The sequence below is a fragment of the Pezoporus occidentalis genome, unplaced genomic scaffold (assembly GCF_034315485.1).
Source record: "Pezoporus occidentalis ecotype Australia unplaced genomic scaffold, CSIRO_AGI_Poc_V1 ctg153, whole genome shotgun sequence".
Lineage (NCBI taxonomy): Eukaryota > Metazoa > Chordata > Aves > Psittaciformes > Psittacidae > Pezoporus > Pezoporus occidentalis.
The window spans coordinates 925,502-940,859 of record NW_026913350.1 but is presented as its reverse complement, the minus strand read 5'-3'; the positions used below and the strand labels follow the sequence as shown (position 1 = coordinate 940,859).

Here is a 15,358-nt window from a genome sequence, read left to right as displayed (position 1 = left end):
CCACCATTCTGGAGGAAGCCAATGGCAAACCCTGGCCATCACCTTGCTGCTGCAGCAGCAGCTTCGCTCCGGCTCAGCCTACAGGGAAATGAGCATTCCTGAAGCCTCATTCAGTTTTCAATGTAATAACCTACATTGAGATTCCTGCATCATGATTCCCAACACCTTTATTAGCTGGCTTGCCCTGTGTGTTTCTCATCTTAATTCATCGCTCATAAAACCCTTGAGGAGCTGCTTTATTAATGAGCTCTGAGTGGGACTCTGGCTATCACCCACATCTCTGTAACACCAGGCCAGGCTTGACAGGAACTGCTGTATGAGGAGGAGTTACTCACTGTAGGAAAGCAGAGTATTGACCCACATATCAAAGCAGTGATATCTCAATGTATATTAAAGGCAAAACCCCGGCACTGCTTCCATCAAGGGATTTAAAAATATCCTTTAATTCACCATCATTCTCAGTTTCCCCTACATACATAATCTGATTTCAGGGAATTAACAGACAACCAACACCACTGCCAGTTAAGTGGAACAAGGAGACGGCAACAAGACCCAAGAATGGCGTCACGTACTTCTCATGCACAGGGAACAGGACAACCATGCCATAAACCAAACCAAAAGAACACCAGCCACAAGAGGAAACAGGAGGTCGCAGGTCAGGTACCAAAGGGGAAGGAACGTTAAACATCAAGAAGAAAGTTAAAATTGAGACTTACAATTACCTGCTGGTCTGGGGGAATAAACTCCAGGGCCTTCTGGATCACCCTACAGCCATACATCTGCAGAGCCAGGGACAGAACATGCCCACGGATACGTTCTGCCAAAGCTAACTTCTGTTCCAGGCTGCCAAACTGGGGAGATGAAAACCAATCACTACAAGCACAGAACTTGGAGAAGAGAAGGCTCCTTAAGGGGAGACCTTAGAGCAGCTCCAGTGCCTAAAGGGGCTGCAGGAAACCTGGAGAGGGGCTTGGGACAAGGGCCTGTAGGGACAGGCCAAGGGGAATGGCTTTAACCTGCCCGAGGGGAGACTGAGATGAGCTCTTAGGCAGGAGCTCTTCCCTGTGAGGGTGCTGAGGCGCTGGCACAGGGTGCCCAGAGAAGCTGTGGCTGCCCCATCCCTGGCAGTGTTCAAGGCCAGGCTGGACACAGGGGCTTGGAGCAAGCTGCTCTAGCGGAAGGTGTCCCTGCCCGTGGCAGGGGTTGGAACTGGATGAGCTTTAAGCTCCCTTCAACCCAGACCTGTGAGTGTATGAAAACCCACAAGTGGCCAAGTGTCACAGCAGCCCTCCCCTGCTGTCACACTGCAGTGATAAACTGTGCCTATGGAAAAGAAGGAAAACACCCACGGCACCTCAATGGATGTAAAGAGGCACAAGCCAAGTGTCTGTTCTATGTCTGTCAGACATGCCCAACATGTGAAACAAACTCCAGAGTCAAAGGTGCTGGAGCCACCGGGGTGAGATGTGCCAGCTCTCTAACCCTTGACAGGGTCAATACAAAACTACTGGACAGAAGAAGCACAAGGGCTTGGTGGGGAAGGAACAGCCCTGTTTGAAGGAGAAGAGATGTGTGTCTGCCCAGCCTCCTGGTGTGACACCACCACGCTTCGCTCCAGCGGATGCTCTTCACTGGGAAAGTTTCTCTTTTGCTCCTAAACACGAGTACTGACAGCTCAGCACAGCACCCGTGAATGCTCTGTTGGGCCTACATCTCCTGAGTATGTGGCTATTTATTCCGCCACCTCCTCCATCTCCAAGCAAAGCGCTCCTTTTCAGATGAATCTTTGCAAGTCCCGCATCAGTCACCCCAATAGGAACGATTCAACAGCCCAGCGGGAGGAGATGTCAGCAGTGCTGACAGATACCCACTGGTTTAGCCAAAAATCAGGGTTTCTATGCGCTCATCCAATACCTCAGGACAACATACGGCAGAGTAAGACTTGCAGGGGAACACAGACTTACTTCAAAGAACTTCTGGATGACGTAATTCCCAAACACATCGACCATCAACTGATAGGCTGCCTGGAGGATCTCATTGAACACGAGCTGACGTTCTGCTGGGGTTGCACGCTCCAGTTTCAGCTGAATAAACCTGGAAAACAGGGCTGGTGTGATGCTGCTGGCACATACACCCTCTACACAGCTGTTAATCCAAACCCTTCCAAGAGCCTCATGCACTAAGCTCCTGCAAAGCAAATCTTAGATGCAGTCACCTTATCCAGCAATCTGAGACCTGAGCGTGGTGGCAGCCATGAGGTCCGTGGCCACACGTCATTGCTGGTACCCCAAAAACCTCCTCACTCCAAGCAAAGTGGATCTCAGCAGAGTAGTGCATCAAGGTCTTGTGTCCAGAAAGCTCTTCCTAATGAGTTAAGCCACGCCAGTGGGCCTAGCTAGCAAACTGCAAAGCAAGCAAGCTCCTCTTCAGAGGAGGAACTCCTTCTATCCCCACTGGTACCCAGGCAGCCTTTAAAAAGAAGGCTCAGAGTGTTCCACCACTTGGCTCTTCATACCTCCTTTTCCCTGTTCTGCCTCATTCCTTCAGGATGGGATGCAAACTGCAAACGATGCTGACTCAAAGAGCAGCTTTCCCAAAAGCCTCCCCCACAGCACGAGGTTTTTAAAGCCCACCTGGATCCGTGCTGATCCTGGGAGAACTCCATGATGTGCCCGGCGATCTCCCTCAGCTGTAAGTTGGGGTAGCGGTTATTGCGGAAGTCCTCAAGGAGCCTGCTCCGGCCGGAGGGCATCACATCTGACATCCCATAGCGCAGGCGGGAGGAAGGGAAGAGCGTGCTGCTGGGGCTGAAGAGGCTGGAGGCACTGCTGGCGCTGCGGTACTTGGCTTCAGCTCCAGGAGCAGCTGAGATGTAGCGGCCGCTGCCGTTTGTGAGCCCTCCTGCAAGGAAACCACATCAGTTGGATGGGGACGTGGTCCAGCACCGATCCTCAGTGCTCAGTTAGGAACAGCTACTACAGGTTTCAGTGAGGAACAGGCTGGAAGAGCTTCTGGTGTCAAAACTGCCTAAACCAGACAAATGTCAAGCCCAGCGCTGGCAGCTTTTCACTCACTTCTTGTTTCCAGGTCCCCTTTCCTCCATCCTCAGGTTTTCCCACACCTACCCTGCTGCTGTGTCAAGGACTGATTTCTCTTCATCAGGGACTGTAGTTATAGGATAAGGGGGAATGGGTTTAAACTGAAACAGGGGAGGTTCAGGTTGGATATGAGGAAGTTCCTCCCTGTGTGGTTGCTGAGGCGCTGGCACAGGGTGCTCAGAGAAGCTGTGGCTGCCCCATCCCTGGCAGTGTTCAAGGCCAAGCTGAACAGTGCTTTGGGTGACATCGTCTAGTGTGAGGTGTCCCTGCCCATGGCAGGGAGTTGGAACTGGATCATCTTAAGGTCCTTTCCAATCCAAACCAGTCTGTGATTCTATTATAAGAAGCACACTGGGGATGGGAGTCAGGATTAAGATGAAATTAGGCAAGAAAAAGGCAGCAAGAAGGCAATAAACCCCCAAATCATTATTAAATACAGGCAAATAACAATAAATTAAAAGCAATAAATAAGTACTTTTTAAATCTGTGCTTTCACAAACGTCCTGAAGATGTCCACCCCATTAAAAATCCACCCTGTTACCCAACAGCAGGGATGGGGGAACAGGCAATGATTCACAATGTAGTCAGTGCATTGTGTGCACTGATAGGAGCCAGCTTAAACCCTGAAACACCACTTCCTTGCATATCAGCTTTCAGATTCCAAGCTACAGAGGACTCTTCCCTTTCCTGCAGGGCTCGGGATCCCTCTGCTGGTCAGAGACCACAAGGTGCCTCCAGAGAGTATGCATGTTCTAGGTGGGACAAAGTCCTCCCAAGGAAACTGCTGTTATCCTATGGGAATCTGCCAGCTGAGAGGCCAACGGGAACAGAAAGGGCAAAGCTGGGAAGTCCTGGCAAAAGAAGGGAGACCTTCAGGGCAAACGGTGGTGGGGATGTGTGAAAGGGAACACACCTTCTCCTGCAGCTGCACACACAACCCTGCCTGAAATCGATACTACCTAAAGGAAGAGCTGAGTGAGCTGCACTCTGCAGCTCCAGCAGTGCCTGGAGGAAGCTCCCATGCAGGAAACCCTACATGAGAATTAAGTATCTGATAACAGCCTAATTATCTTCTCCTGCCTCTGAGCTGGGTGAACATGTTCTGACTTCTACGGAGCTGGTGCCAAACCTGCCCTTTCTCAAGGAGAAGGAGACTTGAGAGCTCCTTGGTCACATCTCTGTCTCACACTGCCTTACCAATGGTGTGGCCATCATCTTCTCTATCTACCTGACTGAGCAGAACTCCACAAAGTGACCAAGTGACGTTCCCCACAAGGCTATGCAAAGGAACAGTAAATCACTGCACAGGTAAAAGGAAAACCAACAGGGACAAGCCCAGCAATGGTGTACCTATGTTATCCATGGCATTCCAAGAGCTCAGAATTACTACTTGTTTTTTGAAAGCCTGGAGCAAGTCAGAGTCACAGCAATGGAAAATGAGTTCCTGATCACCAGCAAAGAGCTGTCAAGAGGAAGGAGTGCAGCCCTCACACTGCTGTCACCCATGAATTATCTCGGAGTTGAGAGGAAAAGCACAGTTTGTACAGAAAATGTCTCCATCAGAGGTTTTAAAAGAAAAACCTTCTGATCTTTTTGGAGATCCAAAGCAAACCACAAATTACTCCAGTTTTCTTCCCACGTCTCCCAGTGGAGATGCTGAACATCATCCTGGGAATGAAGAGACCGCAATGGGGACAGGTTTCCCAAATCAAGCTCTTCTGAAACTCACCAGTCAAGCACCAAAGGTCAGAAACCTCAGAGCAGCTCACGATGGGAAGGCCCCCAGTGACTTCTGGAGCACAACCCATCCAGGTCAATAATAACTCCTCTCTCCTTCCAGTTTGCTCTCAAACAGATCCGACCCATCCCTGAGCCACTTTTGAAGATTCATTCTTCTATCTGCCTGCAGGGGTAACAAACTCTTTCTAGGGCCTGATTTGAGTCTGCTTAGGCTTCAGCATTAATTTATGGTAGCTATTTAACTGTCAGCTTCAGGCCTGTACAGCTGCATAAATAAAGCTAAACCCCTTCCAATTCCATTAAAGCTCTGAACAAGGGAAGATGGTAAATCTAAACTTGATCTTAAAATCATATTTATTACGGCTCCATGCTAACCTTTAGCCAGCATTCAGTTTATCACACAGGCATGTAATAAACATGATAAACAGCATTTTATGAGTGCGCACATGCATGGAAAACTGTTCTGATAACCAAGTTTTGTTAAATCCAGACAGATACATGATAAAACCAGAGATTTTTGAGCAAGTACTGGTGCAGACAAAGGAATAACCTACCTTATATGCTTACAATGCCGGGAAATGAACACTTGAGGAAGTTCAGGTGAGCACTGCTTTGTTCTTTAACACTTGCTTTATCTGTTTTATTACAGGTAAGAGCTCTGGGTTAACTAGAAGCTCTTCCAGAAGATGTACCCTGCATACAGTAATGCATCTTACCAGAATTAAGGAAGTCTCTCCCATGCACTAATGTGCTTTTTGATAAGGCCACATTGATGGCAGACTTTCAAACACAACCACACAAAATCCTCAGCCAAGAGCTCTGTGCTGCTCCAAATAAGATTGCATCTTGTGGTTAGAAGAAGAAGCTGACTTCTAAGTTCATTCCTTATTGAAAACTTAATGGGTATTTTAAACCATCTGACAAGATGTCTTGTTTTATTTTGTATCAATTCTCTATTTTAATCCAGGGCAACACACAATAAGTGCTGTTACCAAGATCTGTGCAAGAAAAAGTGTGTCATTCAAACACTTGAGAATGTTATCTCTAACTTAGGGACAAACAAACAGGGAACTAACAGAGAGGTGGGACCATGTAAACCTCATGAAGCCTGAAGATAGGCTGAGGAAGCTGGGCTTGTTCAGCCTGGAGAAGAGAAGGCTTCTCAAGGGGAGACCTTAGAGCAGCCTAAAGGGGCTACAAGAAACCTGGAAAAGGGCTTTGGACAAGGGCCTGTAAGGACAGGACAAGAGGGTTAGAACTGGATAAGCTTTAGGGTCCCTTTCAACCTAAACCACTCTGTGATTATATGATTCTATGAAACCTTCCTATCTACAGCTGAACTGCTGCAAGAGTCAAACACAGGACTTGATGGTACTGTGTCTTTTCCAGCCTAAATGATTTATGATTCTATACCATGGATGCTACAGCTCCTGCTTCAGTGTTTCACCTCCTTCTACACAAGCAGAGACCCTGCTGCAGGAGTAAGAGCAGCCCCTCTGCAGCAGGTATCTCACCTACACAGCAGTGCAGGGGTGGTCACACCTAGAGCACAGCAGCAACCTGCAGTGCTGCACTGTGGCTCTTACCCAGGTTTAAACTTGAAGATGATCCATGTGAGGATAAGGAAGGTGGCGGAGTTTGCGAGTGGCCAGGTCCTTGGCTGGGCAGAGGCATTCCCACAGGTCCAGGAGAGGAGGAAAACCCAAGGCCATTATAAAAACTGTGTCCTATAGGTGTCAAACTGCTGGATGTCCTCTTGTACAGGTCACTGCTCCCTGTAAGGGAGTCTCGGCGGGAGCCACTGCCCGTGTTGGAGTTAGCAACTGGAAAGAGGAAGAGAGTCAAGTTGGGTGATGTCAACAAGCTGCTGAGACAGCCAGAGAAGGGCACCCATTAGCAGCCATATAGCACCAGGCTGTTTTCCTACAGGTGCTGCATGTGCCCCAGTGAAATGCATTCATTAAATCCACAGCTGATGCTCAAGCAGAAAATCCCCGAGTTAAAAATGAGTCTGAATCCCGGCTTTACTCTTTGGCCATTAGAACTAAACCAAATCCAAAATGAGATTTGATCTACTCCTATTTACTCAAGACCATGTACAGCTTCATGTATGTTTGCTTGGAATCCTCATGTTCATTATTCACTACATCAGAGACCAGCTCCTGCTCGCACCGGCTTCATTGAGATGGGAATCAGAAGTCGATTGAACACACAAACCCAATGGATTTTGAAGAGTTGTCGCAATACTCAAATACAAACTCTTTAAATGTGTTGTCAAATTGAGGGAAAAAAAAAATCAATTTTGCATTAAATTCTTGCTTAATAAATAGTGAAACTGTTACCTGTACTGAACCAAGCACCTTTCAAGGCTGCACACAAGCCCTAGAAGCCAGAACCTCACATTTCTGTTCACTGATTGAGGGAAAACATGTTTGTGCATCTTGGCATTGAGCAAATTCTTAACTGAATTCAATGAGTTAAACTGAAACAGAAAAGGTGAATCCTGTTTCCCTGAAGCCAAGATGGCTCCAAATCTCAGGCTTAAGACAAATATCCAGACTAACTTGTGTTTAACACCAGGATTTGATGCAGCGACAGGATGTGCCTCAGCCTTTTTGGATGGAGCAGGCTCAAAAGGCATGTTTTAACTTGCCCTTACACTGATGAAAGCAGAGAAGTTCAGGGTAATTACTACCTCTGAGCCTAAGCAGTAATTAAAACAATTGTTGTACTTCAGAAAACACAAACCTAAGGAATAAAAAATACCCAATCCACAGACATCTTTCTGCTCTGGCTTTATTCTGAGAAAAATCTTTGTCTCCAACTGCCTATAACAAAGGAATCAAAAGAAAGCGTGTGGAGCATTTCTTGCAACCACAGTAAATGACCTTTTCTTGGTGTCTGATATAAAACTCCCAGAATAAAGCATGGAAAGCACCTCAGGTCAGCTTTTTTGAAGTCATGAGAAGTTACTCAGACATTATCCTGAGGTAAGAAGAGTTTGAACACGGGTGGATACTGCTCCCGAGCCAATCCCTGTTAGCCCAGTGCCTCCACCAAGCACGGCAGGTAAAGGCAAGGACATCCAAACCTGTTTTAAAACTTAATCTGTAGCAACAAGGGGATGACTGATCACGTGTACAACCAAACAAGTTCATTACTTTGGTATTTCGAATTGTATCATCTACTAAAAGCAGTTTCACCAGCAAGCGCTGCACATTTTGAAAGCCAAAGTATTGCTAAGGGAAAATCACCATTTAACCTACATGGATTTAACTTCCATTTCCATTCAATCTCCAGGCTGAGAGAGCTGGGCTGGGTCAGCCTGGACAAGAGAAGGCTCCTGAAGGGGAGACCTTAGAGCAGCTCCAGTGCCTAAAGGGGCTACAGGAAACCTGGAGAGGGGCTTGGCACAAGGGATGTAGGGACAGGCCAAGGGGAATGGCTTTAACCTGCCCGAGGGGAGACTGAGATGAGCTCTTAGGCAGAAGCTCTTCCCTGTGAGGGTGCTGAGGCGCTGGCACAGGGTGCCCAGAGAAGCTGTGGCTGCCCCATCCCCAGCAGTGCTCAAGGCCACGTTGGACACAGAGGCTTGGAGCAAGCTGCTCTAGTGGAAGGTGTCCCTGGCCGTGGCAGGGGTTGGAACTGGATGAGCTTTTAAGGTCCCTTCCAAAACAAACCAGGCTGGGATTCTATGAATGGCTGAGCAGCTTGCACAGCCCCTCACTGCATGTAAAGCTGTCTACACCTCTTTCTTCCCCAGAAAGACCCCTGTGCTCTTACCTGCTGTCCCAAACCCTCCCAGCGCAGAGCCCAGTGTGGCACCAAGAGAGCTGCTGCTGCCGAAGCCCAGGGAAGTGTTGGCAGGTTGGGCAGAGCCCTGAGAAAAGAGCGAGCTGCTCTGGGAATTGCTGCTCAGCGAGTTGTTGCCATAGAAGGAGCTGGATGCCAGGTTGTTGGTGGGCTGCTGCTGGGGCTGGGGTTGGGGCTGCTGAGTTCCCAGAGGGCGGAATGGTCCGTTTGTGGTTCCTGCCAGGCCGCCCGCTGCCCCGTTGGCTGAAGCTGCAGCCGCTGCAACCGCTGCAAAGGAAGAAGCAGAGACTGAAGAAGTCCATTTCCACACCAGTTTTAGCACTTAAAACACAGCAGTTTCCTTGTATTTACTAGAAACCTTTTCCTTTCAGGATGAAAATGTCCCTTTTACCTCAAACTCTGCACAAAGTGTCTTCACTTCATACCCAAGCTCCACAAGTCTTGCACAGAGCTACTGAATACCAATAGTGCCTCCTTATTATAACTGCCTGGATTATGAGAGCTGTGCGGATGAAACACACAAAACCAACCCCTCTCTCCTAAGATCTAAGGTGCAACTCAACACAGGCACACACTGGGCAATATCCACTTAAGAAACACAAGTTTTGAAAGAAGCAAAATTGCCCTTTAGTGCCTGAAACACAACCCTGCAGGGAGGGCCAGGAACATCAAACTCCAGGGCTTTTGGGTTTCAGCCAGTTCTAAAAGTAAAAGAAAAAGCAAAATAAACAAGAGCTACAAGGAAACAATTAAAAGGCCCATTTCATAATCTGTTACTAACCCTGGCAAAGACTGCTTACACGTACAGATTCTGCCTGAAAAAAAGGCTTTTAAAGCCTTGAACTCCCAAAGAACCCTAATAAAACCCGACCCAGCTCCTGGCAAAGGCCAGGCTTGTAACATCTTACACAAGGTGATCATTTGGGAGCTCTACAGAGGCTAAAAGCTTTTATTACGTGGGAAACTAGATGCCAGCAAAGTCCTATGGAGCCAGGCTGAGAGAGCTGGGCTGGGTCAGCCTGGAGAAGAGAAGGCTCCTGAAGGAGCAGCTCCAGTGCCTAAAGGGGCTGCAGGAAACCTGGAGAGGGGCTTTGAACAAGGGCCTGTAGGGACAGGACAAGGAGAACGGCTTTAACCTGCCAGAGGGGAGACTGAGATGAGCTCTTAGGCAGAAGCTCTTCCCTGGGAGGATGCTGAGGCGCTGCCCCATCCCTGGCAGTGTTCAAGGCCAGGTTGGACACAGGGGCTTGGAGCAAGCTGCTCTGGTGGAAGGTGTCCCTGCCTGTGGCAGGGGTTGGAGCTGGAGGAGGTTTAAGGTCCTTTCCAACCCAAACCAGGCTGGGATTTGATGAAATTTAAGGAACTGTCATGAAACTGCAAAACAAAAGTTTATGTGGTGCTGCCCATGTGAGGCTGCTCTGGAGGCTCAGCCCACAGTGAGCACAGAGATGTTCTCACCAACAATCCCCACAAGGGATCTCAGTGAGGGCAAGTGTGTCATCATCGCCAGCAGAGCCCAAAGGGTTCAGGTCCCCCTCCACCAAGGTTAGAGCAGAATTCCAGCTGCTGGGACTGGGACTCACCTGCTTGAGCTGCAGAGGAGCTGATGATGACAGGAGCGGGGGCCACCAGGCGGACAGGGGCCCCCAGACCGTTCCTGGCCCCTGCATTCACCACCAGAGCACCCGTTTGGTCATAGTAAGCAGCAGGAGCCAGCACTGGGTAACCTGAAGAAGCAAATTACAGGGGCAGAGGTAAGGTGACAAGCAACACAGCTCAGGGCAGATCCATCACCTTCAGATGAGCGTGGTGCAACAGGACTGTGAAAGGAAAATCTGCCTGGAAAAAGGCAGCTCCACTTCTCCTGCAGAGGAATGAACTGTATTAACAGTCTATAACTTCACACTAGTAAGATTTTCAGGTAGAAAAGAGGTTTATTTTATCCCTAAACCTACTACACTAGCATTACCCTCAGTGTCAATTCAGTTATACACAAAAAAAAAAGGTCTTATAATACCAAAGCACTCTTTCTTTTCCATTGCAAGTAGAAGGTGTGCTGCAACTCTACACCCACATCAACATGCTGTACTTCCAACTCTCCCAGTGAAGCCGTTCAGTGTGCACACAAGTTAGGGATTCCTGAAGGTGTGTATCACACCAATATAGGTAAATATAACCTCCTAAATCAAATATGCTGGTTGTACACAAAGCAACAGACTCTCAGCAGCATACAGGTATTTAGGTACCTTGCCATCTAATTCTCCCTGCCCATGGCAGGGGATCAGAACTGGAATGATCTATAAGGTCCCTTCCAACTCAAACCAGTCTGGGACTCTATGATGATTCTACAACTAAATAAATCCTTCAGAATGAAGTGCTTCTCTAAGGTGAGGCCAGAAAGAGAAGGCTCTCTGTGGACATCTGCTTTGCAAATAAACCCCCCTAATGAAGCTTTAAGGAGCTCTGCAGATTGCTTGGAAACATGTCTAGAGTCTGACATTTCACTTCATAACTTCTTAACATAACAGCCTTCTTAAACCATAAAAAAAACCCCATGTAACAACCTTGCAACCCTTCTTGAGGTCAAAATAATCCTGTTCTGTCCCATCTGACGAGCCAGGCATACTTGCATGTGCCCTTTGCCATTACAAGAATATTCCATATAATGGAATGTCAAAAGCATTTCTCCCCTAGCCCCACGGAGCAGAGGCAGAAGTCACACAGCAGCTCCTCTCTTGCAGAACTGCAAATGAGAACAAACCCTCCTTCCTTTCCTTTGTTTTCTTTCCTTGTGTTTAAGCCACCAGTATTTGCCTTGAAGAAATGAGTCAGGGGAAGGCCCTATCCTGCTTAAAGTCAAGCACTTGGCAGGGATGGAGAAAGGAGGCTAATGAACAGGACTAAGACACCTCTGAGGTTTTAAACTAAAGATCCCATAAGCTAACATGATCCACAAGAAAACCTGAAGGCAGCTTTCCATAGGCAACTGAGTACACAAACTACTAATGCACCTCCAGCAATGCAGCTGATAACATCTGTCACCCGGACACCTAAACCCTGATTTAACTACTGTCAGATTGTGGGGTTTACATTTAACAGCCTCCCAAAAATGCTTTGTAAAGCTAGAAATTAATCCCAAACCCTAATAAAACCAGGATGCTGCTGAATGCCAGGTGAATGGGACACCCCCAGAGACACAGACACAGCTTCCTCAGCCCTGCCCTGGCACTGGTGACATGCAGCTCCCCCGAGCCCTACCTGGCATCCCTGCTGCCAGCCCCTGCCCAAAGGCAAGGGCAGAGTTGACAGCTGCAGCAGCCACCAGTGGGTCAGTCTGCTGTCCCTGCTGGTTCTGGTTGGGGGTCAGTGGGCGCTGACTGGCTCCTCCACGGAGAACCTGCAGGAGACAGAAACATCACATCAACGTGGTTGCTTTGGGACCCAGGAGCAAGCTGCAACCTTGCAGGAGTGTGAGCAGGGATGCAGCTGAAGTTCTTGCACAACGAGTGCCTGACAAGCCCTCCCTTTACTCAGGACAGAGCTGCCTTTGCCACCACCAGCCTTGACACTATCACCACGGTAAGTGGTAAGACCCAGTGGAAGTAACAAACCCCCCTCAGGCTGAGTGTAATCTGGACGTGCTTCATTATCTGCTGCATCATTTCTTGATCCACCTTCAGTACTCACCATTGTTAGAAACCAAGCCATCAGCCCCATCCCCAGTAATGGCTGGTCTCTGCCATTGAAACCCCCACTCGAGCAGAACCCTCAAGAAGCCCAGTGTGGGAGCTGGGGCTGATGACAGGAGATGACAGGGGCTGTTCCAAGCCACCAGTCCCCATAGAAAACAGCGCCTCAGTGACATTTGCTCATCACTGGCAATAATGACCACAGATCACATGCTGCCTTTTATATGCAGCTCTTGTGGTGTAAGCACAGGCTGCTCTGAGGGGAAGATGGCAAAGTGACCTTTCCTGTAATTACCTGTGACAGGCTGGGCTCGCAAAAGCCTTTTGCCCAAAGTGGTGATGCAAGAGTTTGCTGCTGCTTTGCAGAAGCTCTCTTAGCACACACCCTCCTCATGGGGAGAGGTTCCCATCTGAATGTCAAAGCCTAAGTGCCTGCCACACACTCTCAATGCTGGTTCACCTGCGTGCAGGAGCTCTGAGCCACACACTCCTGTCTGTGAACTGCCATGTGGGGAGATGTGATGATTAAATTGTCAGGAGCAAAGTGTTTTCCTCCAGATCCGTGGTCCACAGTTGTTGGTGTGAAACATCACTGGTTGTACGATCCAAAAAGGCCTCATAATACAACCCCACCCTGGGTTTGGCTTTAGTTTTTGAAGCAGAAGCTAATAAATTCTGCTGCCAAGTGCTCTCTTCTATAACTGTACCATGAGGACCAGGAAGGAAGGTCTGTGTTACTATGAGAAAGGAGCCGCCTCGCTCTTTGGAAGGGTAATGAACCCATTTGGTCTCTAAGCAGGAAGTATCGTGGGACAGAGGCCAGCAAAACTGGAGAAAACCAATGTCAGGCAAGGACCAGAGCTTAAAAATACCAGACAAACAAGCTGGGGCCATGTCAGAGCTGGCTGGGAAAGAGGAGCCTGAATCCGGTTCCTGACACCCATCCTACGGGTCCCGCTTTCTCTAAAAGGAGAAAAGCAAAGCATATCCCACTGCATGGCCAAGGGGATCGTAACCAAAGCAAGGGCAGTGGCAGCGGAACGCCTCTCGTCCTTCTAGCACTTAATCACTTGGTTTAGCAACCATCAGTTTCGTCTGAAAGCTTGGATTTGTTTTCTTTAACTCTGGAAACCTGGAGAGGGGCTTTGGACAAGGGCCTGTAGGGACAGGCCAAGGGGAATGGCTTTAACCTGCCTGAGGGGAGACTGAGATGAGCTCTTAGGCAGAAGCTCTTCCCTGGGAGGGTGCTGAGGCGCTGGCACAGGGTGCCCAGAGAAGCTGTGGCTGCCCCATCCCTGGCAGTGTTCAAGGCCAGGTTGGACACAGGGGCTTGGAGCAAGCTGCTCTAGTGGAAGGGGTCCCTGCCCGTGGCAGGGGTTGGAGCTGGATGAGCTTTAAGGTCCCTTCGACCCCACTCACTACGTGACTCTATGAAGTGAGGGTCAGGAGCTGTCACTGAAAGAAGATCAGGGTTCTTCCCAACTGCTATGTTCATGATGTGATGTTCCAAGCACCCTGGCCCTTACCTGCTGCTGGCCCTGCTGGGTTTGCTGGGTTGTCTGCTGGCTGGCTGAGTTGGTGGCAGCAGCGGCAGCGGCTGCTTGCTGCTGGAAGAGGCTGGCAGGATACACTCCCCAGGGAGTAACTCCATAGTACTGGTGAGGAACAACTGCTGGGCCTGAAACACCAAGGACACGGGTGAGCTTCTCCAGCATGACAGGAGTTACACAGCAAACAGTCACCGAGATACCTGCTCCTCACGTCTGGTTTAACAAAGCCCATTTCCAGGTGATCTGCCTTAAACCCTTTGCACACACACAGGCATTCTGGCAATTGTATTCTTCATTTCTGAAGAGCTCAGAAGTCAGACCTGAAATTCCATCTTTACTTGCTTTTACCTTTCTGGATGAGGTCAGGTTCTGGTACTAGTGATCCTGTAGAACCCTGGGTTTGTTGTTGAGCCCTAGTTTTATAGCGGAAGAACAACCCTCTCTAAGCAAAGAAGGAGGAAAGTACAGAGATATACAAGTTTCTCCTATCTCAGCTGCCATACACAGCTCAATAACATCCATCATTTAACTCCCCAGTAAATTAAGAACCCCCCTGGAGAGCATCAGTTCAAAGTGTTGAAAACGTTGTTTCTCCAGCCACTCAGTCCTCCTTTGCATCTGCAAACCACCACCAAGGAGGCTGTGTCATCCTGTGTCTTTTCACATCCCTCCTCAAACTTCAGAGGCTCAGGAAAAAAAGAAATCATCCCAGAGAGCACCAGGCAAAGCCTGAACTGTTGAATATTCAGTGTGTTTCATCACGTCTCAGCACAGCACACACCCTCATGGCAGCCTGGAGTAATTCTAGCTGGAGGAAGCAGTGAGCACTCTGTGCTCAGTGGTGGAGTCCCTCCCACAGATAACACGTATGTGAATCCAACAGCGTTCTTTAATATGCCTGTTCTTTATCACTGGGAATGGACAGCAGAAATGGAGAAGTATTTCCTTTGCTTTTCAAACCATCCCATGGGCTCCTTCCCCACAGCAGCAGTAATAACTTACACCACACCGTGTTTAAGGCAGAGTGCCATAGTCGTATTTCACACTGAAGAATAAACAGGACTTCAGTGGATTCAAACCACAGACTTGTTCATATATGGAATAAAAAAAGCTTTTATTTTGAGAGACAGTTGGTATTTGAGTTCTAACCGAGCCATTTCAGTACTGCTGTGTCTCAGAGACACTGCAAAGGCCCAGAGCAGTAAGACAAAGGGCTTAAAACTGTCAGAGGGGAGACTGAGATGAGCTCTTAGGCAGAAACTCTTCCCTGTGAGGGTGCTGAGGCGCTGGCACAGGGTGCCCAGAGAAGCTGTGGCTGCCCCATCCCTGGCAGTGTTCAAGGCCAGGTTGGACACAGGGGCTTGGAGCAAGTTGCTCTAGTGGAAGGTGTCACTGTCCATGGGAGGGGTTGGAGCTGGATGAGCTTTAAGATCCTTTTCAACCCAAATCAGGCTGGGATTTTGTTAAA

General features: G+C 48.7%; 1 protein-coding gene across 7 annotated transcripts in view; it reads right to left on the bottom strand.

Moving 5' to 3' along the window:
- Window positions 1-15,358, bottom strand: part of PUM1 (pumilio RNA binding family member 1) — a 63,470-nt gene that overhangs the window by 10,132 nt on the left and 37,980 nt on the right. For 4 of the 7 annotated variants that reach the window (XM_062611413.1, XM_062611410.1, XM_062611411.1 and 1 more), the window contains 8 exons: window positions 13,867-14,018; window positions 11,910-12,048; window positions 10,235-10,378; window positions 8,622-8,918; window positions 6,425-6,661; window positions 2,634-2,901; window positions 1,965-2,094; window positions 717-851 (listed from right to left, as the gene is read on the bottom strand). In XM_062611413.1, the coding sequence (XP_062467397.1) occupies window positions 717-851; window positions 1,965-2,094; window positions 2,634-2,901; window positions 6,425-6,661; window positions 8,622-8,918; window positions 10,235-10,378; window positions 11,910-12,048; window positions 13,867-14,018 (1,502 nt within the window). The remainder of the gene's footprint in view (window positions 1-716; window positions 852-1,964; window positions 2,095-2,633; window positions 2,902-6,424; window positions 6,662-8,621; window positions 8,919-10,234; window positions 10,379-11,909; window positions 12,049-13,866; window positions 14,019-15,358) is intronic. The other 3 variants (XM_062611409.1, XM_062611412.1, XM_062611414.1) reach the window with 1 other exon arrangement.